Source organism: Bidens hawaiensis, unplaced genomic scaffold (genome assembly GCF_021521415.1).
Source record: "Bidens hawaiensis isolate Kalapana, Puna unplaced genomic scaffold, B.hawaiensis_p1.1 tig00002273_1, whole genome shotgun sequence".
Lineage (NCBI taxonomy): Eukaryota > Viridiplantae > Streptophyta > Magnoliopsida > Asterales > Asteraceae > Bidens > Bidens hawaiensis.
Genome location: NW_027491121.1, coordinates 2,198,858 through 2,222,983, shown reverse-complemented (window position 1 = coordinate 2,222,983; position 24,126 = coordinate 2,198,858). Strand labels below are relative to the sequence as shown.

Here is a 24,126-nt window from a genome sequence, read left to right as displayed (position 1 = left end):
CCGAAATTGACGAATGTCACATGGTGGCAGTGGAGTTTTTGTGGCAGTTGTCTATAGAGGTGGCATACGGCGAGTTTGGGTCGGTTTTGGTTGATAAAGGTTATGATGATGTCATATATGAGCCTATTTGTTATTATGTTTCTTAACATCTGTTGGTCGTTTTGGTTTAATTGATTTGTGATTTTTTGTGTGATGGTGTCTGATTGGTGCGCATAAGAATAGAATTAGTGTTTTTAATATTAATATTTTTATGAAAGAAAAGCGGAATTTAGTTTTCTCTAACTCAAGGAATAAAGTCAAGAAAGGTATGCTCATTAGATTCTGAGATCTTCTATTTTTTTTCATGTTTTGCATAAGGATCAAGATATAGACTTTGTTGTTATCATGTTTGAAAATGATCAATGTGAATTGTTATACAACAAATGATATTCTATGAATTGTTGTAATAAAAGATTAATGATGATTATTTCTTGAACATATGTGAAGTCTTGCTCGGTGCATACTAAAGTTAGCATAACAAATAAAAATGCATGTGTTTCTTCAAATCATAGTTTTTTTTTCTTCTAACAATAATCTTTTAGTTTTTTATTGCAACTCACATGTGTTGACTTGGTTACACTATGTCTGGGTTCCTAATTTCCAATGCATACATTTGAAAACACTTTTATATAACAGTGTGAAGGTATTTAAAGGTATTTGGATTCATATATGTTGCGTTGTTGTGAAGGTTAGGGTTTTCATGTTTGTTCTATTATACTTATCATAATTACTTCTGTTTTAGTACAAAACTATACCATTTCACTTTAGGTTGATTCGATTATGTTTTGTTGTACATATTTGTTATCATTAATTTACTTTTAGTATACATTTAGTAGTGCACTTTGTTTCTTTAGTATTTTACTTTTACCATCTCTTGATGCAGGTGCAGGTAACCACATGTTTAGAAATGCATTTTGGAAAATACATATGGAGGTGACCACATTTCTTAATGTTATCAATTATTTTCTTTAAATTAACACTTCTAACAGCTAGCACTCAATGCAGATACAAGTTGCAGGATAACATATGATAGCATTTGACATCAAATACCACCCCGTACTGCATCTACAAGTAGTTATATGCAGTTCAATCTAGGGCTGTCACTTTTACCCGAAACCCGAAACCTAACCCGAAAAAATCCGTACCCGAACCCGAACTAACCCGACTCGAAGAACCCAAACCCGAGAAAAGACTAACCCGAACCGAAGTAATTCAAGTTGGTTCTCGGGTTTGATTTATAAGATTTGGGTCAACCCGAAAAACCCGAATAAACTTATAGTTTTGAAATTAAATATATTCTTATGCATAATAGGCTAAATCTTAGCTACTAAATTTATCAGAATATAGCTCTAATCGACTGTTGTCATTCTAATTATTATAGATCGATTGCTTATTATTATTGTATGATTTTCGTTTGTTACTAATAGCAACCATAATCGAACAACCAAACACACCCGATTGAATATTATTATGGTTAGAGTTAGTTTTTCTCTTCTTTTGAATTGTTTTATCAATTTAGATTAGTTTATTCTTTGATTAATTTTGTTATAAGAAAAGAAGAATATGTTGGTTTAATTTTACCATTGTAGTTCTTAAAAAAAATTGGTTTTGCGTTTTTTTTCTACGATACTTGAAACCCGATTAACCCAACTGAATAAACCCGAACCCAAATAACCCGAACCCGAAAAACCCGTGAGAGATTTGGGTTGGGTTTCGGGTCAAGATTTAAAACTTTGAAACCTGAAGAATTCGACCCGAAAAACCCGAAACCCGAAAAACAAACCCAAAGAAGACCCCTAGTTCAATCTTTTGTTTAAGATTTGATTACTTTTGTACCGTTAATCTGTTGGGTTTTAGTATCTATTTTAGAGTATTAGTTGAAACATTTTTACTAATCTAGCAACGGAAGCATGATAATATCAACAACCTATTGTTAATTTTATGAAACATACCAATATGTAACAAGGCTAAAACCCGAAATAGGATCAATCTACAAGAACAAAAGGCTTACAAAATTAATAATAACAATAACTCTTTTACCTCAAAAGAGTAGGATGATATGAAGAGGAAGATGGACTAGCCTCCAAGAGTAGGATGCCTCAAGAGGTGATACCCACGAGCAACACCGGATGAGTGTTAGGACAAGAACACTAGAAAACCGAGCACCCGAGCCCTCCTTCCTTGCTTGTTTCGGCCGAGAGGAAAAAGAGAGGGAGAGTGGGAGTTTTCTTGCACTTGAAAAAAATGAAATGAAAGGTGCACCAATGCATGTGTAGGCTAGTGGGATTTTAACCAAAAATATAACCAAGAGACTTTGATCATATTGGCTTGTTGGGGTGGTGATGGGTCCCACCCAAAACCGGCCACCCATCTCCTTTTTTTTTTTTTTTTTTTTTTTTTTTTTTTGATTTATATATTTATATATATCACATATATAAAACTAGCCTACACTATTATAAAACTATTTTATAATCTTTTCTTAATTATTTAACCAATTAAATAATTAAATAAATAAATAAATAAATAATCCAAATTATTTATTTTAATCTTTCAAGTGCAATTTTAGAAAAACCGATTTCCTAAACTTTGTGTTCGGTATTCGTTTAAAGATCATATCTTAAACAAATACAATCCGGTGTCTATCTAGCTCGTTATTGGGTATGACCCGACTTGGATCAAGCACAGTTAGCCACATTAATCTAAATACGTGTCTCGGGCATACGTAATTCCAACAATCTCCCACTTGCACGAGATACATAGAAAATTAATGCAAGTGGTGAATACCGCCTAACAACAGTTCACCACCCCTAATGTGTTTGACGAAGTGCCATTCAATAACATCATCCCTTCAAGTCCCTTACTTGATATGATTTAGGTGAATCTATCATTATATCTCTTTGTTACTAGATGTCATGTTGGATCTAAGAGACATAGGTGATCATTCTCTTTTCAATTCAACTTTATCAGGCCTTAGACATCTAAACTCTCAACACATAAGAGGAACAAATTCCTTCTTGACTGTATACGCCTCTCACTATCACTTTTATACTCCACCTGAGCTCATCCTTATGTACCATCTTTTACGAATAGCAAAGGGGAGAGTCAAAGTGTAATACTTGGTGAAAATCAAGACCCAGTATACATCTCAGGTCTAAGGATAATATGAAATTCTCCTTTACTCAAAATTACTAATGATCAAGTCAATCGACTCCATGTAGTAATATTGAGAGCGGGTCAGTCCAATATTTGTATCCCACAAATATCTATGAACTTTGGCAGCAAACCTATGCTCCATATTCATTCCTTATGAATATCCACCAATCCTAGTTCATAATAGTCTTGCTTCATATTTGTTCCCACAAATGTGATCGACTACGGACTTTTAGAATAAGATAACTTATTCATGGATTAAACATGCAAAATTAGAATTTAACTCAAGATTCCATAATCATATAAAAGAGTTAAATTACAAAAGTCTTTTAAACTTTAATACAAAATAGATCAAATCCAATTACTAGAATATCGAAGTCCTAAGCCACTCGCATGACGCTCATGTTTCGGTCTTTCTAGGAGCTTCGTGAATGGATCCGCAAGATTTTGATCAGTTCCAACTTTGCGAATACATATCTTTCCTTTTTCAACTTCATCCCTTATGTAGTTGAATCTCCGCTCTATGTGCCTTGTCTTTTGGTGCGAACGAGGTTCCTTGATTTGTGCAATCGCACCCTCGTTGTCACAAAAGATTTCTAGGGGGTCTTGAATGGAAGAGACCACCCCTAGATCAGAAATGAACTTCTTCAACCATGCAGCTTCTTGAGCTGCCAATGAAGCGGCGATGTATTCTGATTCTGTAGTGGACAATGCTACCACTTCCTGTTTTGAGCTCTTCCAAGAGACAGCTCCTCCATTAAGAGTGAACACATACCCAGATTGTGATCGAGAATCATCTCGATCAGTTTGGAAGCTCGCATCTGTGTAACCTTTTATAGCGAGTTCCTCCTCACCAGATCCATATATCAGAAACATATCCTTAGTTCTCCTAAGGTATTTCAATATGCTCTTAACAGCCATCCAATGACTGTCTCCTGGATTCTGTTGGTATCTGCTTGTCATGCTCAAAGCGCATGACACATCCGGTCTAGTACATATCATCGCATACATGATGGATCCTATAGCAGAAGCATATGGGATTTGTTTCATCATGTCTTGCTCACCCTTTGAGCTTGGACATTGAGCTGAACTCAATATGGTCCCTCTTTGAATAGGTACAAAACCTTTCTTGGAGTTTTCCATCTTGAACCTTTTCAAGATTTTATCAATGTATGTACTTTGGTTCAAACCTATCAAGCGCCTTGACCTATCCCTATAGATCTTTATTCCCAAAATATAGGCAGCTTCACCTAGATCCTTGATGGAAAATCTACTTCCAAGCCAAGCCTTAACGCTTTCCATGGTTGGAATGTCATTTCCAAATAGTAGAATGTCATCGACATACAATACTAAGAAGGTAATTATACTCCCACTAGCTTTCTTATACACACAAGCCTCATCAGCGTTCTTGATGAATCCAAAACTTTTGATTTCTTCATCAAAACGATGATTCCAAGTTCTAGATGCTTGTTTCAATCCATAGATTGATTTCTTTAACTTGCATACTTTATTAGGATGTTTTGGATCGACAAAACCTTCAGGCTGAACCATATAGACATCTTCCTCAAGATATCCATTTAGGAAAGCGGTCTTGACATCCATTTGCCAGATTTCATAATCATAATGTGCAGCTATGGCAAATAATATCCTAATAGACTTTAGCATTGTCACAGGCGAAAAAGTTTCATCATAATCAACCCCTTGAGTTTGAGTGAAACCTTTAGCTACAAGTCTTGCTTTATAAGTATCCAAGTTTCATGCATATCAGTTTTCCTTTTGAAAACCCACTTACTTCCAACAGCTTTGGAGTTGAGTGGTGGTTCAACCAATTCCCAAACTTGGTTGTCATACATGGATTGCATCTCAACGTTCATGGCTTCAAGCCATTTGTCACAATCATTCTTGGACATTGCATCACGGTATGTGGTCGGTTCATCCGAATCTACCACATAGCAACCTTCTACAAAAAATCCATATTTTTCAGGTGGATTGCTAATTCTACCAGATCTGCGAACGTTTTGTGTGTTTTGATCAACCACTTGATCACTTTCAACAACCTCTTGTTGAGTGCTAGTATCAACCAATTGTGTATCATCTTGTGATTCTTGATCCTCATCAAATTTCACTGTTCTACTATTAGTTCCTTCCTCAAGGAACTTAGTTTCCAAGAACTTACCCTTTCGAGCAATAATAACATTTTGCTCACTAGGATCGTAAAAGTAATATCCTAAATCATCTTTAGGATAACCTATAAAGATACACTTAGTGGATCGGACTTCTAATTTGTTTGGGGTGTATTGCTTTACATAAGCTTCACAACCCCAAACTTTTAAGAATGATAGCGATGGAGCCTTTCCATGCCATACTTCAAAAGGTGTCTTCTCCACTTTCTTGGTTGGAGCCATATTCAATATGCGAACAGCGGAAAGTAAAGCATAGCCCCAAAATGATAGAGGTAAAGTGCTTCTAGCCATCATCGATCGAACCATATCTAATAGGGTACGATTTCTCCTTTCAGACACACCATTATGTTGTGGTGTTCCAGGTGGAGTAAGTTGTGAAATAATTCCACAACTCTTAAGATGATCTTGAAAAATACCACTTAGGTATTCACCTCCTCTATCACTACGAAGTACTTTGATTGTGGTCTTGAGTTGTCTTTCTACTTCAGCTTTGAAGTCTTTGAACATTTCAAAAGCTTCATCTTTGTGTTTCATTAAGTACACATAACCATATCGACTATAATCGTCAATAAAGGTAATGAAGTATCTTTCACCATTCCTAGTCATTGGTCTAAAAGGACCACATACATCCGAATGTATGATACCCAATAATTCTTTTGACCTTTCAAAAGTTTTATTAAAGGGTTGCTTTGTCATTTTGCCTTGTAAACAAGATTCACATACATCAAATGAATCAAACTCATTGGTTTCTAGAATACCACTCTTGCGAAGAGTTTGCATGCGATTCTTGTTTATATGTCCAAGGCGACAATGCCAAAGATAGGAATCACCCAAGTCCTTCTTGAGTTTTTTGGTGTTGACATTGTACATTGAACTACTATGTGACATACCACTTTGATCTATTTCATATATACCATTCATGGGTATAGCTTTAAAATAAAACATGCCATTCATCAAAACATGAATATCACAATTTATAAATTTAAGATCAAAGCCACATTGTTTTAAAAGAGACACGGAAATAATGTTTCTCCTTAACTTAGGAGCATACAAAACATTCTTCAAAATTACTTCCAAACCACTTGGAAGCTTTAACAAGTAGTCTCCTTGGGCTTGGACTTCAACTCTTGCTCCATTGCCCATAAAGAGACTAATGTCCCCTTTGTTGAGTTGTTTACTTCTTTTGAACCCCTGCAACAAATTGCAAATGTGAGTTCCACATCCGGTATCAAGTACCCATGTATTTGAAGAAATAACATTTAGTTCAATATGTATAGTAAAGATAATACCTGAGGTATGCCCCGCATCCCTCTTATCTTTTAACGCATTGAGATAGGTCGGACAATTCCTTTTCCAATGACCTATCTCTCCACACTCAAAGCATGGATCTTGCGCCGCAACCTTTTGCTTCTTTTCCTTCGGTTTGGTGGGCGTGATGGCTTTCCTCTTTCCCTTTCCTTGGACGTGGCCCTTGCCCTTAGCAACACTTGCTTTGGGGTTGGAGTTATGTCCCCTTTTTTCCTTCATTGATTGTTAGAACGGGTAAAACCCTTTTACCCATTCCCGCTTCGGCCGTTCTTAGCATTGCGTGAAGCTCACCAATGCTTTTGTCCCACCCGTTCATGTTATAGTTCATGACAAAGGTTTCAAACCTTTTGGTCAAAGAGTTGAGGATCAAATCCGTAGCCAACTCATTTGAGACGGGACAATTCAACCTACGAAGCTTTTCAATGTAGCTTTTCATCTTTAGGACATAAGATGAGACGCTTTGGGTTTCCTCCATACGACATGCATGAAACGCTCGAACCGTTTCGAAACGTTCCGCTCTAGCTTGTTGAAGGAACATTTCCTTCAATTGAGTTATCATGTCGTATGCCCCATGATGCTCGAAATCCTTTTGAATTTCGGGAATCATAGTCGCTAACATGAGGCAAGAGGCTTGCACCGAATCTTTGGTGTAGTTGACCCAATCGTTATAAGCCTCCTCATCTTCCACGTTAGGCTCGTCGGGAATGGGATCGTCTAAGACATATGATATCTCTTCTTGCTTGAGAACTATTCTCAAGTTGCGATACCAATCCATAAAGTTATTATGGTTTAGACGATCCTTTTTCAAGGATGGTTCTTAAGGATAGGTTACGGGTGTTATGGGTAGAGGTGTTTGCATTGTTAGCGGCCATCTACAAAATTTAACAAAGTTCCTTTTAGTATTATAAACAATTTAATTATTAATACCCTTTTATTCCAAATTTTAAAATAATAATTAAATTCTAGAATCCAACGATAAATCAAATTTCGGTTAGGTGACCTTTATCCCGTTATTTGATTTAACAAGGTAGTCAACCTTGACAATTGCAACCCTTTGCAACTTCTAGAGGTATGGGACCATTCGAAATCCTTATTTCGTGTTGGCATGTTTATCCCATCAACACCATTGGACCCCATGCTTAGGTGACCTTTATCACATGGTTTCCAATTCAAGTCATCCTACTTGTATAAACGTGTAAGATTAACATACAAGTGGTTAGGTGACCTTTATCCCACAAATATGTTAATATTACCTTAAGTATATTAGTTTGCTCTAAAATGGTTAGGTGACCTTTATCCCATTTAAAGTTTCCTAATACGTTAAGTGTCTTACAAAAGGATGGTGTTAGACTTGTTTCCTTGGTAATTATGAAAAAAAAAAGGATTTTAAGTTTTCCAATATTCTAGATTTAGGAAACTATTTACCATGTTCTAACATGCATTTAGTAACACGGTTATATGAAAACGATTTTCACCGGTTCTAATTATAATAAAACCATTTTTATTATAGGCGTGAGACGGCTATTTAATTATTTTATAAATACTACGTGTCACGTCAATTACCAATAATTATTAGAACCCATTTTATATGTTTGTTTTAAAAGATCTATGTGACGGATTGATATCCTATATCTACCATTCAAACACAATCAAACATAATCATACAAGCATACAAACATCATAAGGTCAACCATAAACACGAGCCTCTAAGCGGACCACACTTGTTGGCCGAAACAAGTGTGTGTCCTAGTCTTATCCTAAGGGACAAAACATGACACAAGGATGAGTGATATGCTCCCACTTGATCTTGCATCCAATGCTTCAAGTGTCTCCTCTTTAATTTGTTGTGATTTCAACTTGGGCTTCTTAGTGGGCCTTGGACTTCCATAAGCTTCCTTGAGCCCAAAATGTGAATTTGGGCTTTAATGGGCTTTGAATCCCAAATTGGGCTTGTGAGGCCCAATTAACCCAAATAAGCCCAATAGGCCCAATCCACCAAAACCTTGTAATTCTTCAATTTACAACAAATATATCCTAATACATTTGGTCTAAAAATAAAGAAAATTACAAACAACCTATTTACTATTACAACCATTTGTAAAAAATAAATACAAGCCCTAATTACTATTACATTCCAAATGAGTAATAATATAGATAAATCACAACACACAATCACAACATCCACATCGGTCTAGGCTCGGTTTAGGGACTAACTTACAAATAAATACATATCCAAATATATATTTAAAGACTAAAAAACCCCTCACGGTGGTTATTGGGCTTCGGCCCAACAAAAGATATTGGGCTTCGGCCCAATTAAAAAAAAAAAAACCGGCCCAAAGGGCTTCGGCCCATTTTAACCTCACGGCCCAAATGGGTTTCGGCCCATTTGGCCAAAAACCAAATTTTTTTTTTTTTTGAACTTTAACATCCATATGTTAAGATCTTGGGTTTTATAAAATCTCATGCATGTTAATTTTATAAAACCAAAGGGGAAAAACTAAAAGTAAACCTATGTCCTTGTAACCGGCTCTTGATGCCAATTGTTGGGTTTTAGTATCTATTTTAGAGTATTAGTTGAAACATTTTTACTAATCTAGCAACGGAAGCATGATAATATCAACAACCTATTGTTAATTTTATGAAACATACCAATATGTAACAAGGCTAAAACCCGAAATAGGATCAATCTACAAGAACAAAAGGCTTACAAAATTAATAATAACAATAACTCTTTTACCTCAAAAGAGTAGGATGATATGAAGAGGAAGATGGACTAGCCTCCAAGAGTAGGATGCCTCAAGAGGTGATACCCACGAGCAACACCGGATGAGTGTTAGGACAAGAACACTAGAAAACCGAGCACCCGAGCCCTCCTTCCTTGCTTGTTTCGGCCGAGAGGAAAAAGAGAGGGAGAGTGGGAGTTTTCTTGCACTTGAAAAAAATGAAATGAAAGGTGCACCAATGCATGTGTAGGCTAGTGGGATTTTAACCAAAAATATAACCAAGAGACTTTGATCATATTGGCTTGTTGGGGTGGTGATGGGTCCCACCCAAAACCGGCCACCCATCTCCTTTTTTTTTTTTTTTTTTTTTTTTTTTTTTTGATTTATATATTTATATATATCACATATATAAAACTAGCCTACACTATTATAAAACTATTTTATAATCTTTTCTTAATTATTTAACCAATTAAATAATTAAATAAATAAATAAATAAATAATCCAAATTATTTATTTTAATCTTTCAAGTGCAATTTTAGAAAAACCGATTTCCTAAACTTTGTGTTCGGTATTCGTTTAAAGATCATATCTTAAACAAATACAATCCGGTGTCTATCTAGCTCGTTATTGGGTATGACCCGACTTGGATCAAGCACAGTTAGCCACATTAATCTAAATACGTGTCTCGGGCATACGTAATTCCAACATAATCTTCATCTACAGATTGCCGCAACGCTTTGGGTGAACCTACTAGTTGTAATATATTTAGAACAAAACATGACGCCATTAAACTCTATGGGTCCACACTACACATAACATAAACAGTCATAGATTCAAGGAAAAGACCAACTTGCCAAAAACATATACATTTTTGAGTTTTGACTTTGAGTTCTAAAGTAAAACTCAAAATGTTGTTTTTATGAATTATTACATAACTTGACACAAATAGTCATTCAAAAATTACAATTGAAACGTTTAGCCCTTTCTTATCTAAAATACTAACATTAATTTGCCCAATACTCATTTGCTCAGTCATTTACTGAAATTTTGTTGCTGGTCATCATCTAAACCCCAATTTGTTGATGCGTTGTTTATGTACAATTCAATTACATAGCATGATTTAGTGCACACGATTTTGGGGCTAAATTGAACAATATTAATTTGTTTTGTTCTTGATATAATCATGCACATTAGTTGCACACCACATCTTGATAATATGTCTCAATGAAATGTACTGTGATTGCTTGCTTGTGTTTAGCTTATTTCTTGCTTCAATCAAGCAGTGAACAAACTGCCCAAACTGCACATGTATTTCAAATGTTATAGCTTTAGAAAATCACAAGACAATATTTGTTAGATGAGATCTTACCGGGGATACACTGAAGCTCGTCCACTCATGGCCTGCTACATGTTCCAAGCCATGTAAAAGTACACTGATAAAGGTAGTCTTGGTGGTTATGATTTATCCGCACCATAGATCTGAACAATTACAGAAAATGACACAAATTAATTTGAGAACAAAAATAAATAAAAGAATTGATAATTTTAGTTATGTATGTCATAAAGGAACACATAAGATAGAAGTTCATATTCATTTGGTATAGAGATATAAAACAATATTGAATTCAACACTATTAAAGCTCAATTCAGCTAAACACAACGAGTATAGCAGAATATCCTCAGTTAAAGAAGCAATTTGTAAGATTCGTATTAAGCACATCTACTCTGAGTCAACAAGTTTTTCATTCTCAGACAAAGGCATGGTGGATCTATACATCCCATCGCTGGTGAATACGAGCTTTTAATCAGAGTACCACAAATATGCCAAATTATCAAAATCATATCAAATATTGTGCAACAAATATAAACATTCAAAATTCAGAAAGAACCTATCCTTGACAAGGGACCAAATGATGGCATACATGAGCAGACTTGTAGATCAATCAATCATGTTTTGATTAGCATTGTTAGGTTATTTGTGTCCACATATAATTCAAATCTTGGCATCCTACTACAACCCTGAACATGCATTCATGTGTTGTATTCTAATGCATTACTTCATAAGACACAGCCTATATGTAATTACTCTATAAGAAATGCTATACATTTAATCTGATGAACTTGACCAAAAAATCATAAATATTAATGATAGAACAAAGAGGCCAAAGATCCCACCAAAATGTACGCGGACAGATTTCTTACCAGCCGAGCAATAACGGCATAAACAGAATTATGTTTAATGGAATGCTCAGCTTTGGAAGCCAACCCAAGTACGATCAGACTCGTAATTGCGACCATAATGGTCCGAGGGTGTGTTTGAAAAGGAAATCCAGTTTCACCCTGAGATTTGATTGCTGAAAAACTGAGTAAGCCAATAATAACAAACTTAAAAGCGGATCCCGGCTTCATTACACCTTCGTCTCCCAATGTTCCTCTTGGTAAATAGCTAGTCCACAGGCGACACAGTGACTCAATTGATCGTTGTGCTGTCAGCACCACAAACTGGTAAACGTTACTGGTTTCAGCAGGTGGCCCCTCATGAAGGATAACCGGATTGGCCAACATGGATCCCGGCATCATGCCAGTCCACATGCGTTCAACGGACACAATTGCTGACCGTGTTGCTGCTATGAGTGGAGATCTAGCTGTCTCATTATTGGCTTCTGTAGGTACTTCCTCTTGAACGAGGTTACAAGCCAACACGGAACCAGGCCTCATCACACCTGACGTTCCAGGCCGGAAATAGTCAGTCCACATGCGTTTAACATGCGCAATTGGCTGCCTTGCTGCTACGAGTGTAGATCGGTAAAAGTAAGCATTGGACGTATCGTTATTGGTTTTTTGAGGCAGCTCCACAACAATGTTGAGATTATCCGAAACGGAACCCATTATTGACATTTAATATTTTGTTTTGAGATGAAGTTGGTATGGAGAGAGAGAAACTATTTATACACGATCCAAAACAACTTTGAGGAACTAAAAATTTCGTGCGCGTGGAAAAGATTGTTTTAAATCCTGACTTTCTTCGTCGTTTAGCAGCAATTTAGTTTTAGTAACTTTCAAATCATTTTCGTGGGTGGGTAGGTATTTTTTATGTCTTAATATGTTTCGGACTTCTGTTGTCGTCATTTAGCTAGCAAAACATCTTACTTTCTTCCAAGTCAATTTCGTTGATGAAGTATTTTCATTTAATATTTATGTTCCCTACTTATTGTCGTCGTTTAGCTAGCGACACACCTTACTTTCTTCCAAGTCAATTTCGTTGGTGGAGAAGTATTTTCATTTGTTAATATATATGTTCGATCCCCACATATTGTTGTCATTTAGTTGGCAACACATCCTTACATATTGTTGTCATTTAGATCATGACAACACACTTTACTTTCTTCCAAACCAATTTCCTTTCTAGGGAAAGGAATTTTAATTTGTTATCATATTCCCGACTTTACTTTCATCCAAATCAATTTCCTTGGATTGAAGTAGAATGTTGTCTCAAGGTTGGTATATTCGAATATATTACATTCGAATACATTGGTATTCGAATACAATGTATTCGAATGAGAGATCTTAAGTATAATGGGCATGTAAAAGTTCGTCAAGTAACAGGTATTCGAATGTATTATGGAGGTTTTGTGGAAAATGGTCAAGTCATTGTATTCAAATTTGCTTCAAGACAATTGTATTCGAATCCGTATTTAAGCCACTGTATTCGAATATGAAATGTATGCGATTGGGAAAATGTAAAGTATTGTATTCGAATACAAGGTACACTCTAATGGGTCTTCAGTTGGATTTGTATTCGAATCTGGGTTGTTTGCCATTGATTTCAGATCTGCTCTAAGACAAATGTATTCGAACATGATGTATTCGAATATAATGGTATTCGAATAGAATGAGCTTGTGAAAATCATAAGTAAAATGTATTCTAATGAAGTGAAAGTTCAATGAAAAGGGACTAAGTGTAATCTATTCACATACCAGTATATCTCTTTTCTAATACAAACCACTTAAGCATTTCAAGATCATATACATTAGAATACAAGTGTGTTAGAATACATTTGACTTAAAATTTTTCAGTTAACCATAATCTCTATTAGAATACATCTTACTTAGAAAATTTTCTGTTTTCTTGAGTCTTTTTGTAAATATTTTTTTTAGTTTGTTTTTGTTCAATCTTTGTACATAGTTTGTTTTCTTAAAACTCAATTAACAACACTAATGTCTCTTTTGATGTGTTTAGGGTCATAACAGTTTCTGTTCATTGGAGATCCCTATAAGGAAGAGGTTCAAAGTATTTGTCTCGATGATCAAAGGATTACATTCCTGTCCTTTATCATTTGCTATCTTAGCCGATCCAGAAATTCATTATTCCTGGATTAAATAATTTTGGGACAATGCTAAGACAAAGAAAGACAATTCAAGGATTATTTCAAAGATTAACAATGTGAACGTGCTGTTACTGAAGATGTTATTAGAAAGGCTCTTCAGATTCAAGACAATGCAAGTGATCCTTGAACAGTCTTCTCAGATGAACAGATAACAGATTATTTGACTGATATTGGTTAGGTGAAGGAATGGTCAACTTGTGAGAAGAAATATCTACCGAATTATTGGAAGCTCTTGTTCACATTGTTGCCAACTGTTTATCTTCTCAAAAGGGCGGTTTGACAAACTGAACGCTGACTAGTTTGCTGTTATGCTGAGTCTGACAAGGGGAAGAAGATACAATTATTCTCAATTGTTCTTCAGATATATACAATAGAATGTACTTGTAAAGAAGAGAAGAATGATGTATTCTCGGTTTAAGATTGGTCAGTTCAAGGAGACAGTGATGAGGTAGATATTGGAGTTGAGGAAGAGGATGATGATGATGATTCTGATGATGGTCAGGATGAAGGTGATGATAATGAGGGGGAGGAGGAACAGGTTGATGAACCTGAAGGTGACATACAAGAGTCTGAGCCACAATCTGAAGATTTAGAAAGCGAGCACAGATCTAAAAAGAAACACGACAAGTCAAAGAAGAAAGTTGGTGAGTCCTCTAAAAGATCTGCTGCTGATACTGAGGAAGAAGAGGAAGATGAGCCAGAACGTCCTCCTAAACGGTTGAAGAGGGCAAAGGACTCCAAGAAGCCTTTACCTTCTAAGATACCTCCACACAAGGTAACTTTTCCTTCGATTCCGAGATGGTGTCCCATTCACTAGCAACCCAAACCACATCACCTCAAACTTCCATTCCTGACCCACACGTAGGATCACCTAGAACCTTAGCCAAAACCCTTAAAGCCGTCAAGAAAAACAAATCAAAGTCACCAAAACCCAAACCCCAATCTCACCCAAAACCAAATCCAAAACCAAAATGACCTCACCTAAGGCCCCAACCAAACCTAGACCTAAAATTGTCATTAGGAAGAAAACCAAAACACAAAAACCATCCCTAGTAGACAAACCCGTTACCTCACCCAAAACCTCCCCAGCCCGCTTAGGTGAACCAATGCCCTCCATGTTTGAGGACATACCCATAACCACCCAAACCGAAACCTCCACCACACTTAGGACCACTATACCCGACACCTCACCCACATACCAATTTAACTCACCTATTACAGACACATCCTTTTGGTCATCAACATTCACCACCTCTAGCCTAACCCAAACCACCATAGAAACAACCACCACACCAATAAGCCTACCCTTAACCACAACAACATCCTTCCCAACCCTAACTCTAACCATACCTATCCCAACCACACCTCACTCAACCATAGCCACAACACCTCCCTCAACCCATAGGAGCCCTGTGATCGTCGTTACTCCCATCTCAAGTGGGAAATCGAAGAAGTCTCTTGTGTTCAAAGATCCTATCCTCGATAGGCTTGAGGCACTGAAAGAGGCGAATGAGAAACGTGCAAAGCGTGAACTCACGTTGATCAAATTCTTAAAAGATCAACAAGCCATCAACCAGGAGGTCACTGGTCAGCGTGATGCCTTGGACAATCAGTTGGCCATCATGCAAGAGCAACGTGACTTGGATCAAGCACGAATACCAACTCAGAGAGATTGGATATATTTGTTGGAACAAAGAATCACCAATTAACAAGAGTTGATTGATCAACAACACGCTGACAAGGAAACTCTTGATTCTAGAGTAACCAAGTTGGAAACTGATCTTCCTTCCACTTCTAAAGTTGCTGATGACTTTAGGAAGGAACTTGACTCTTCTCTTACCCGCGTTTGGTTGGATATTGAGCTTCTTGAATCAAGAGTTGGTGGATTGGAAAATTCTCAGAATCAAGAGGTCAGGAGGTTAATGGGTGACAGTGAGAGATTGCGGGAATTGGCTGAAAAGTTGCAAGAACAAATTGAGGAGGAATGCGCCGAACAGGGGCGCGTGAATGAGTCGCCAGTCAATCGATACCTCTCCATCATGGAGGTTATGCGATTGACTGATGAGGATGTTGAGAACCTACGGGTTCACTTGATAAGAACGTTTAGAAGGTTTCTACGTGTAGCCGAGCCAAGGGCTGAGCAAGTTAACCGTCGACAAACTTTGCATACTCAATTAGCCACTGATGACGAAAGGGTCAGAGCTCTAGGAAGTGTACATGGCTTCCTTAACCATTACCGGCACTGAGCATGTAGCTACTACTGTTGTTTCATCTGAGCAGGTCAGTACTACAAGTTCATAACTTGTTGCACCAATAACTACTGAGAAAGTAAGTGCTGTGTTCACCACTGCTATAATTATTAATCCTGATATACAACCAATAGCACAAGGTGGTGGTGATAACGGTGATGACGGTGATAATGAGGACAATGATGACGAGTCTGATAGTGGATACGAGGAGGATGGTGAGAATGATGATGAGGATGATGATCAAGAGTATGATAACTTTGATGATACTCGTGGTGGTGGAAACCGTGATGGTAATGGTGATGGTAGCGGTAGCGGTAGCGGTAATGCTACCGAACATAAGGTGGTTGATGATCAACTGTCAAAGGAGGCTGGGAAAACAAGGGAATCGGAAGCTACGGTGGAGGCTGAAGTCGCCTCTTTATTTAACGATTGTTCTTTTGCAGGTACCGATCCTTTAGTTCAGAAGCCGTGGAAGAAAGTAACGATGATAGTGATGATGGAATCAACTATTCTCCCAACCCCGACACACCACCAACAGGGGAGAATGTTGAGCGAGCCGTTGATAAACACATTTTCACTCCTGCTGCTATTCCTGCTCGAAGCAAGTCAAGAAGAGAAATCAAGTATTATAGCATGAGCAGGATGGGAAGCATACGATGGAGGTAGAAGCCTTACCATGACTCGAATCTCATTTTGTACGCCAGATACCACAAGGATAGCAAAAGTTGGGTTGTCCGGCGGAAAAATGGTGATCTTACATATCTCACTATGCGAGATATGCACACGCTAGCGAAACTTGACATGAACTTCTTTTGAAAGATGATAGCTCATGACGATAGCAAAGATACTATCGAATCATGGTTCAAGAACAAGTTCTTATGGAGAGAATGGAAAGCTGACTACCCGACGTTTGCAGTCAATCCGGGTAGGTCATTCAAGATAAAGAAGATCAACCCCTTCTCCAACAAGCCGTCGAAGGAAAGACTATACATGATGCCTGATAATCATGGCGAGCCGATCTGCCATGGGCCGCCCTTTGAGGACAACTTTCTACATGACTTCGTCGCATGGGAGTTCGACAATGTTCATGGCGATGTCACTATTCATCTCACTCGCAGTCATGAGCTGAAGTTCTTTGATGAGCAAGAACTAGCAAGATTTGGACTCCGCGACCTCAAGAAGCTAGTTGAGTTGTCCTTTTGTACAGTCGAAGATGTTCGTCGTGAAAACATTGACGCCATCGTTGGAAAGTTCAACAAGTTTGTCAGAGTTCGAGTGCCAGTGGTGAGGAAGAAAATAAAGCAAATACCAAGGACTAGAGGGAGATTGTAAGGCTTGTTTCAGTATTGGTCTTTCGTATTTGTAACTAGTGTACGTTTATGTTGTTTATTTATTTACGTTTGTATGTTTGTGCCCGAGACCTTTGTATTTGGAACCCATTGGGCCGGTTTTAATGAAAGAAGTGTATGGTGATACACACACTATATAAGGTGTGTGTATAACATACACTAAGTAACCTTTTGCCATTTTATTTGTTAACACTCAAACTCTCTCTCCCTCCTCCCTTTTCTAACTCACGGCTCCACTAACACCACCACAAGATCCGAGATCTCGGTCCTAGCTAGTTGTTTCCGTCAACTAGTTGAGAATATCATTCTTTATTCTACACATAGAACATACCAGTTTTGCAATCTCAAACAACATTATTATTATTCATAGACGTTATAGCTACACGCCATTACATTTTATTATATTACAATGAAAACGTTCAATACTAGCATGAGTAAGCATACATCTGACCGACATCACAAAGTTATACATAGTGTCGCTTCAAGGATTCTGGAAAGGTCTACGGGACACATAAACTTGCAATGGACCATCAACGTGAATATTAATTGAGGTTCTGTAACTTAGGACTTTGTTTTCATCACCCAACTTGAACACAAAGTAACCTAACAAAACCGAAGAGATTATCTTCAGTTGTCGGTATGCAAAATCTCGACCCAAACAAGTCCGTGGTCCGGCCTGTGTATGAACAAGAAAGGTAAAAGGGTTTATTAGTACCACATATAATTAATAACTAGTTAAATATATAGTTTGAAAATAATTTTTATTATACATGTCAAAACTCAATTACTCATGCCTTCTGAAAACTCAGTTAATTATATTATTCTAACCTGAAAAGCTGTAAATTTGAAGGGGCTCTCTGGTTGGAAGCAACCTTCTTGATCAAGCCATCTTTGTGGTTTGAACTCAAGTGCATCATCACCCCATATAAACTTCATCCTTCCCATAGCATATGGCAAATAAGCGACCACATCCCCTTTCTTCACACTGCAACCATCTGGTAGAACATCATTTGAAAAGCATATCTTTGGATCCTACATCATTTGTATCTCAATATTGTTAGGGAATGTTGGCACTAAATTAATTTAGATGTCCCTTTAATAGTGTAGTTAATGTGTTTTTTATTACAATTATTATTAACAAGAAACTCACAAACCCTAACCCACCTACTTCTAAATCTACACCACAAATTAATATTGTTCTTATGTCGTTATCAACCCGCCCGATCAGTGGCAGGCCCAAAATTTTTGGCCAACAAGGTCCCAATTTTTTCGGTGTTCAAAATTTTCAGGTCAGTTGTTGTTCGGGTCGACACGAAACGATAAACATAATAAAAAAAAAGTCATAATAAAATACACAAAATATAATGTATACAAAATAAGAAATTTTTTTTATATAATTTCATAAATGTGTTTGTGGCAATGTCTGAGTTGATAGTGAGTTTAAACATTTAAACGTTTACTAAACAATTAATATTTAGTAGGATTTAAAAAAAAAAGGAAAAAAAAACAACAAAACTAGAGTGTTGTAAGAAAAAAAACAACCAAACGAGACTATTGTAAGGATTGAACTCGCGAACTTTCAAAGTTAAAATGAGGGAGTTTGTACCAAGCCACATCAATAGTAGGGATATAAGTTTTAACTATTAATTCTGATGGGGTCCTTAAAAAAATTAATATACCAGTTCTAAAAAACTTTTAAAAAAACGTTAATATCCTGGGACCTCGATCCCTACCATGTGAGTCCGCCCTACACCCGACCCAATGCTGAAAAGGTAAATTATCAAATGGGTGTGGTTTTAACAAACTAATGTGATGGAAAAAGTTATTTACCAAATGAGTGTGGTTTCAAATCATCATATTTTAATTTATTATTTTTTAACCAATCCACTATACTTCTTTAGTCTTTTAATTTTCTTCAATCAATCAGTTATGAACGGAGAAGAACTATTTATATAAAACAATACCAAATTTCATTGAAAAAAATAAAATTTCTTTTGAGTCAAAGGCTAATTAAGCCATCACAGCTTAAGTAACATGAAAGAAATGTAACACAAAAAAACTAGCTGCTCTAATAAATAAGATAATGAATGAAGTTAATTCCCTTAGAAATCAAAAAATGAAAACTGAAACAGGTATTTTAACAAGAATAGAAAGCATACCAGTGCCAACGCAGGATAGAGTCTGATAGTTTCGGTCAGAGCTGCCTGAAGATATTGCATCTTGTCAAGTGCACTGTCACGCACATGAGCAGCGAAATCCTCAACATCTTTGATCTCTTCGGTCATGTTTGTTGTTTCTATGATTTCTTTTGCAACCTTATCTTGAACTTCAGGATGTTTGCAAAGCAAGTAAATGAACCAAGACATGCTGATCGCTATAGGATCTTTACCGGCAAGCATAAAGTTTAGTATTATATCGCGCAAGTACTTTGGATCCTTATGATTAGCCTGAATAAACCTTGATAAGATGTCTTCTTTTTTGAGCTGCAGGTTCAATAAAATCAAGGGTTCAATATGCTTTACGAAAATAGCGATCAACTTTTTATTATATAAAAAACTTCGAACGATATCATGTGTGCAGCATGCGCCAAAACTAAAAAATAAATAAAGTGGAAACGCAAAAGAATTTTTATCTTTATTAATAGGGATATTAGTTTTTAATATTTCAAACTTTCGCTTGGTAGATAACATGTTTTTACTTTGTCTCCCACTACTACCAGCTTCCACCATATTTGTTTTTATCATGCCATCGTTAACCGAAGGCTAACTCCGTTATTGGAGACGTTGACGTGGTTTTTTATTTATTTTTTTTTATTTAAGTCAGATGAGGTGTCATGCCTACTCAGATTCGCCCGGAAAAGCTCACATGTCGTTGGATTTAACAAAATCACCCATGTCGTCTTGTTTACCAAACAACCGCCCTTAACCACCACACTTACCACCACCTGCGACATTGCCATTCTAACGAGATATGAACTTGGAACCGCCACCATCGCTGTCGTTATATTGTCGGAAAAATGTGTGGCAGCAAAATCTTAATTTTTCATCCATCTAGACCCGCCATGGCACCGTTGTTTAATCTCGCAAGACCCACGTTGGTTGCTACTGTACCGTGGGATGTCGTCGCCGTCTTCCGACTAAAACCCCAGTCTGGTTGCCACCCACGATGCTCGTCGGGAAATCCAGTGTGGCGGCTAAAACCAAGTGCCACCACCTGCTCTTTATCATTTGTGAGTTTCAACATGGAGGCAACTAATTGGATGGTTGATGAGAGTGTTATGCTTATACCGTCTTTGATTTGAATGGAGGAGAGCAACCGAGCAGAGTAGTGTGATCTGGCATTGTAAGGTTAAAGTAGAGAGAGTGAATAAATGGAGGTACTTGTAGATAAGGATGGCAGCCGGAGAAGGGGTGGCGGTGGTGGTGATGCCCGACAGAGGTGGGAGGTTGAAAGGTGGAGAAGATGATGTCTTAAACAAAATATAAAAAGATTAAAAATTAAAAAAAAAGTTAATTTCCAAGTAAACGTGACACCTCATTTGACTTAACAAAAAGAAATTAAAAAAAAACCACGTCAGTGTCTCCACTAACAACGTTAGCCTTCAGTTAACGAGTGAGTGATAAAAACAAATAGGATGAAAGTTGGAAGTTTTATCTACAACGGGCGAAAGTTTGAAGTATTAAAAACCAATATCCATTATTAATACTTCTACAAATCTAAATGTTTAAATACTAGGTTATCTTAAAAAGTTTCCAAAACTTACAATTATTAAAACATTTTTTTAAAGGTTTACTGGATTTTAATAATCCAAACTAAATGTTATTGACTAATAATAATTTCAGTTGAGTTTATTGTCACCGGTGATCCCAAATTTTAAAAACTTTGTCATCAAGGTCCCACGTTAAAAAATATTAACAACCTTAAGTTTGTTCTGGATTTCAAAATTAAAGAAAAAACAAAGAGTTGAATTATTTTACCAAAAGGGAGGATAATTATCAAAATGGGTGATTTAAAATATATTTATCAAATTAGATTTTTTTTAATTAACTTATCTGTTCTCACTTCCATTCTCGTTGAATAAAATAATTTCTATACAAAAACACATATAAAAAATGAGTTAAAAAAATAATAAAATGTGTCACATGACACTGTATTTACTTATTTATAAAGCACAAACATAAATATTGTGTTATTTTTATTTATTAATTCTTTTTGAAGTTTTTATATAATTAATGTACTTAGTTTATGCTCTTAAACCTTGAATTGTCCTAATTGAATTGTCCTAAATCTATTAGTTTACTCCATTCATAATAATAATAATAATAATAATAATAATAATAATAATAATAATATGATGTTTTCTAGATGTTTTTAATAACAATTTAATATCATGTCCTAATAATATCAGAAATCATACGATGGTGGAATACTAGATGATTAAATATTTGTTAACTAATTTAACATCTAAAATTCCATCTTATTTTGCATCTACAAGGATTTGAAAACCTTGCATCTAAAATTCCATGTTATCTTGCATCTGCAAAAATTTGAAAACATTTGTGAAGAACAAATTCCATACCTTTACACGAGTAGATAATCAATAAAAGTTTAATAAATGTAAATAATAATCTTTAAATTTGTGAAGAAAACAAAAACAAAAAAATGGAAAAGTAGTGTGGGAGGCGGAGAAATGGTGGCACCAAATTCGTTAGAAATAGAAATAAGATTTAGCTTTCATGTCATATTCATTTCTTTCTGTATTTGAAATAAGGACGTTATAGATTTCATAGTAACGTTTGGTTATCACAAACTAATTGCTCATTGTGTTGACGTATCATATCAAACTTTGATTTTGTCTTGACACAATGAGAACATTTAATTTTATAATAAACTAAACATAAAAAAATAAGAAAAAGAAAGAAAGTATGATAGGGTTGAGACTGCCATGCGTCCCATCTCTTTTTCCTTGGCGCTCGTTAACATAATGGCGAAAGGGTGGGCTAGTGCTGGTTTTTAAAATGAATGTAATTGTATTTAACCAAAATTTTATGGGGCGATCGTAATTTTTGAATGTATCTAACTTATAAGGATTATGGAGGGCAAATGGCCCTATTCTTTATATCGAGTACGCCCCTGACAAAACGTACCTCCATGTATATCACAGAGATAATATAAGCTTACCGAAGATTCATCCTTCGACTTCTGCATTTTATTAATCTTGACCTGGATCACCTTGTAAACAAAATCATCAACGATTTTCAAACTTTTCTTTAACTCAGCTTCAAATCCAATATTATAAAACCTCTTTATCTTCCATGATAGGTCAACATATCTTTTAGCTGTAAAGTTGTTTGCGTCATCAAATGCACGACTAAATCTAACACCTTCTTCATTTTGACCACTCAAGTTGTCGAGATCAATCCCAAAACCGACTTTAAATATTGAATCGGTTGTTGCTTTCATGAACAAGTCCTATATATATACACACATACCACGAACATTAAGTTTAGCACAAATCATAAAATTATCTCATGTTAGCGATAAAAAGTCACTAGACAATACGTTTATATCAATTGTTTTGTTGCTATCCGCTGCTTGTGACAGTATCTTCCCTAGTTTTATTGTGTTATTTTTAAATGTTACACCGCTAAAGTCCCTCAGGATTTTCGTAGAAAACTCTTGGCTCGAAACCTTCCTTTGTTCTCGCCATTGTTCACCATCCACCGTGAATATTCCGTCTCCAAGTAGATCTGATAGGAAGCTGTGGGTATGATGTCCCTACAATATTTGTACACCAATTATATATATATATATATATATATATATATATATATATAGTTTGATCAAGAAACTTAACAAGATAAAAAGCTAATTACCTTGCCATAATTTTGGAAATTGGTCTTGAGGATGTACTCCACATTTACGGGATCGGTTGTATAAATCTCACCGTGAATAGGGTTAAATATTCTGTAAGTTTTGTATTTTTCGGCGAGATCAGTCATGTAATGGTGTAACTTGGTGAAGTTGATGAGAAGATGAAACACGGTTCCGCCAAATGGATGATACTTCTTCCCATGTTCTTGTGGTTTGGTGTAGATATAACGGAATAGAAGTAAAAGAAAAAAAGCCGTAAATACTGATATGATCAGTGTTGGATTTGAGAGAAAATATATGAAAGCTGCCATAGAAGAGAGGGAATGTGTTCGGATGAAGTAAGTCAGGGGTGATGCTTCTTTATATATTGGTTTGATGAATAATTATAAGCCTCAAGAAGTCAAAACTAGGCGATTTGGGTTAGGTTTTTAAATTGATTTGATGTTAGGTTGTCCCACGCAACCCGAGAAGCCCAATTTTTTTTTCCCACAAGCCCAAATATCTAATTCTTTAAATTCTGATGGTAAATTAGAAAATTTTAGGAAGCTCCCAGGTACGATTCTATATTATCAAACCAGTTTTTAAACCAGTGTATTATATGAGATTTGTCATAAAATAAAACTTGATAAAGTGCGTTATTTGAAATAAAGACACGAAATTAAAGGTAATAAAGAATTAAAATGTGCAAACGATAAAAAATCTAGAATAAATTTTAAATTTGCAAATATGATATATAAAGAGATATTTTTAATTTGTAAATTTTAATTTCTAGACGTCCTATTGTTTGTAGTAGGTATTTTAGTATTATTATAATGTTTTTCTTTTCTATTTTATGTTTTTATTTTGTATCTTCTTATTT

The 24,126-nt window shown here is 36.0% G+C and overlaps 1 protein-coding gene and 1 long non-coding RNA gene across 2 annotated transcripts in view; both read right to left on the bottom strand.

Annotated features, from left to right (window-relative positions):
* Window positions 1-24,126, bottom strand: part of LOC143614432 (uncharacterized) — a 133,456-nt gene that overhangs the window by 33,592 nt on the left and 75,738 nt on the right. The gene's annotated exons all lie outside the window — the stretch shown is intronic.
* On the bottom strand, window positions 17,775-23,630 carry LOC143614409 (cytochrome P450 704C1-like). Its single transcript, XM_077087860.1, has 6 exons — window positions 23,270-23,630; window positions 22,956-23,171; window positions 22,575-22,865; window positions 19,553-19,876; window positions 18,222-18,425; window positions 17,775-18,069 (listed from the first exon to the last, which is right to left on the bottom strand). Exons 1-6 carry the CDS (start codon window positions 23,576-23,578, stop codon window positions 17,875-17,877), a joined length of 1,539 nt encoding a protein of 512 aa, XP_076943975.1. The 5' UTR covers window positions 23,579-23,630; the 3' UTR covers window positions 17,775-17,874.

What these genes read in the sequence shown, in the direction of transcription:
- LOC143614409 (XM_077087860.1), bottom strand. Translation starts at nt 23,578, where the DNA reads ATGGCAGCTTTCATATATTTTCTCTCAAATCCAACACTGATCATATCA. An exon ending in ACAAAACAATTGATATAAAC is followed by an intron (nt 22,866 to 22,955) that starts GTATTGTCTAGT and finishes GTATATATATAG; the next exon opens with GACTTGTTCATGAAAGCAAC. An exon ending in AGTCGAAGGATGAATCTTCG is followed by an intron (nt 19,877 to 22,574) that starts GTAAGCTTATAT and finishes TTGAACCTGCAG; the next exon opens with CTCAAAAAAGAAGACATCTT.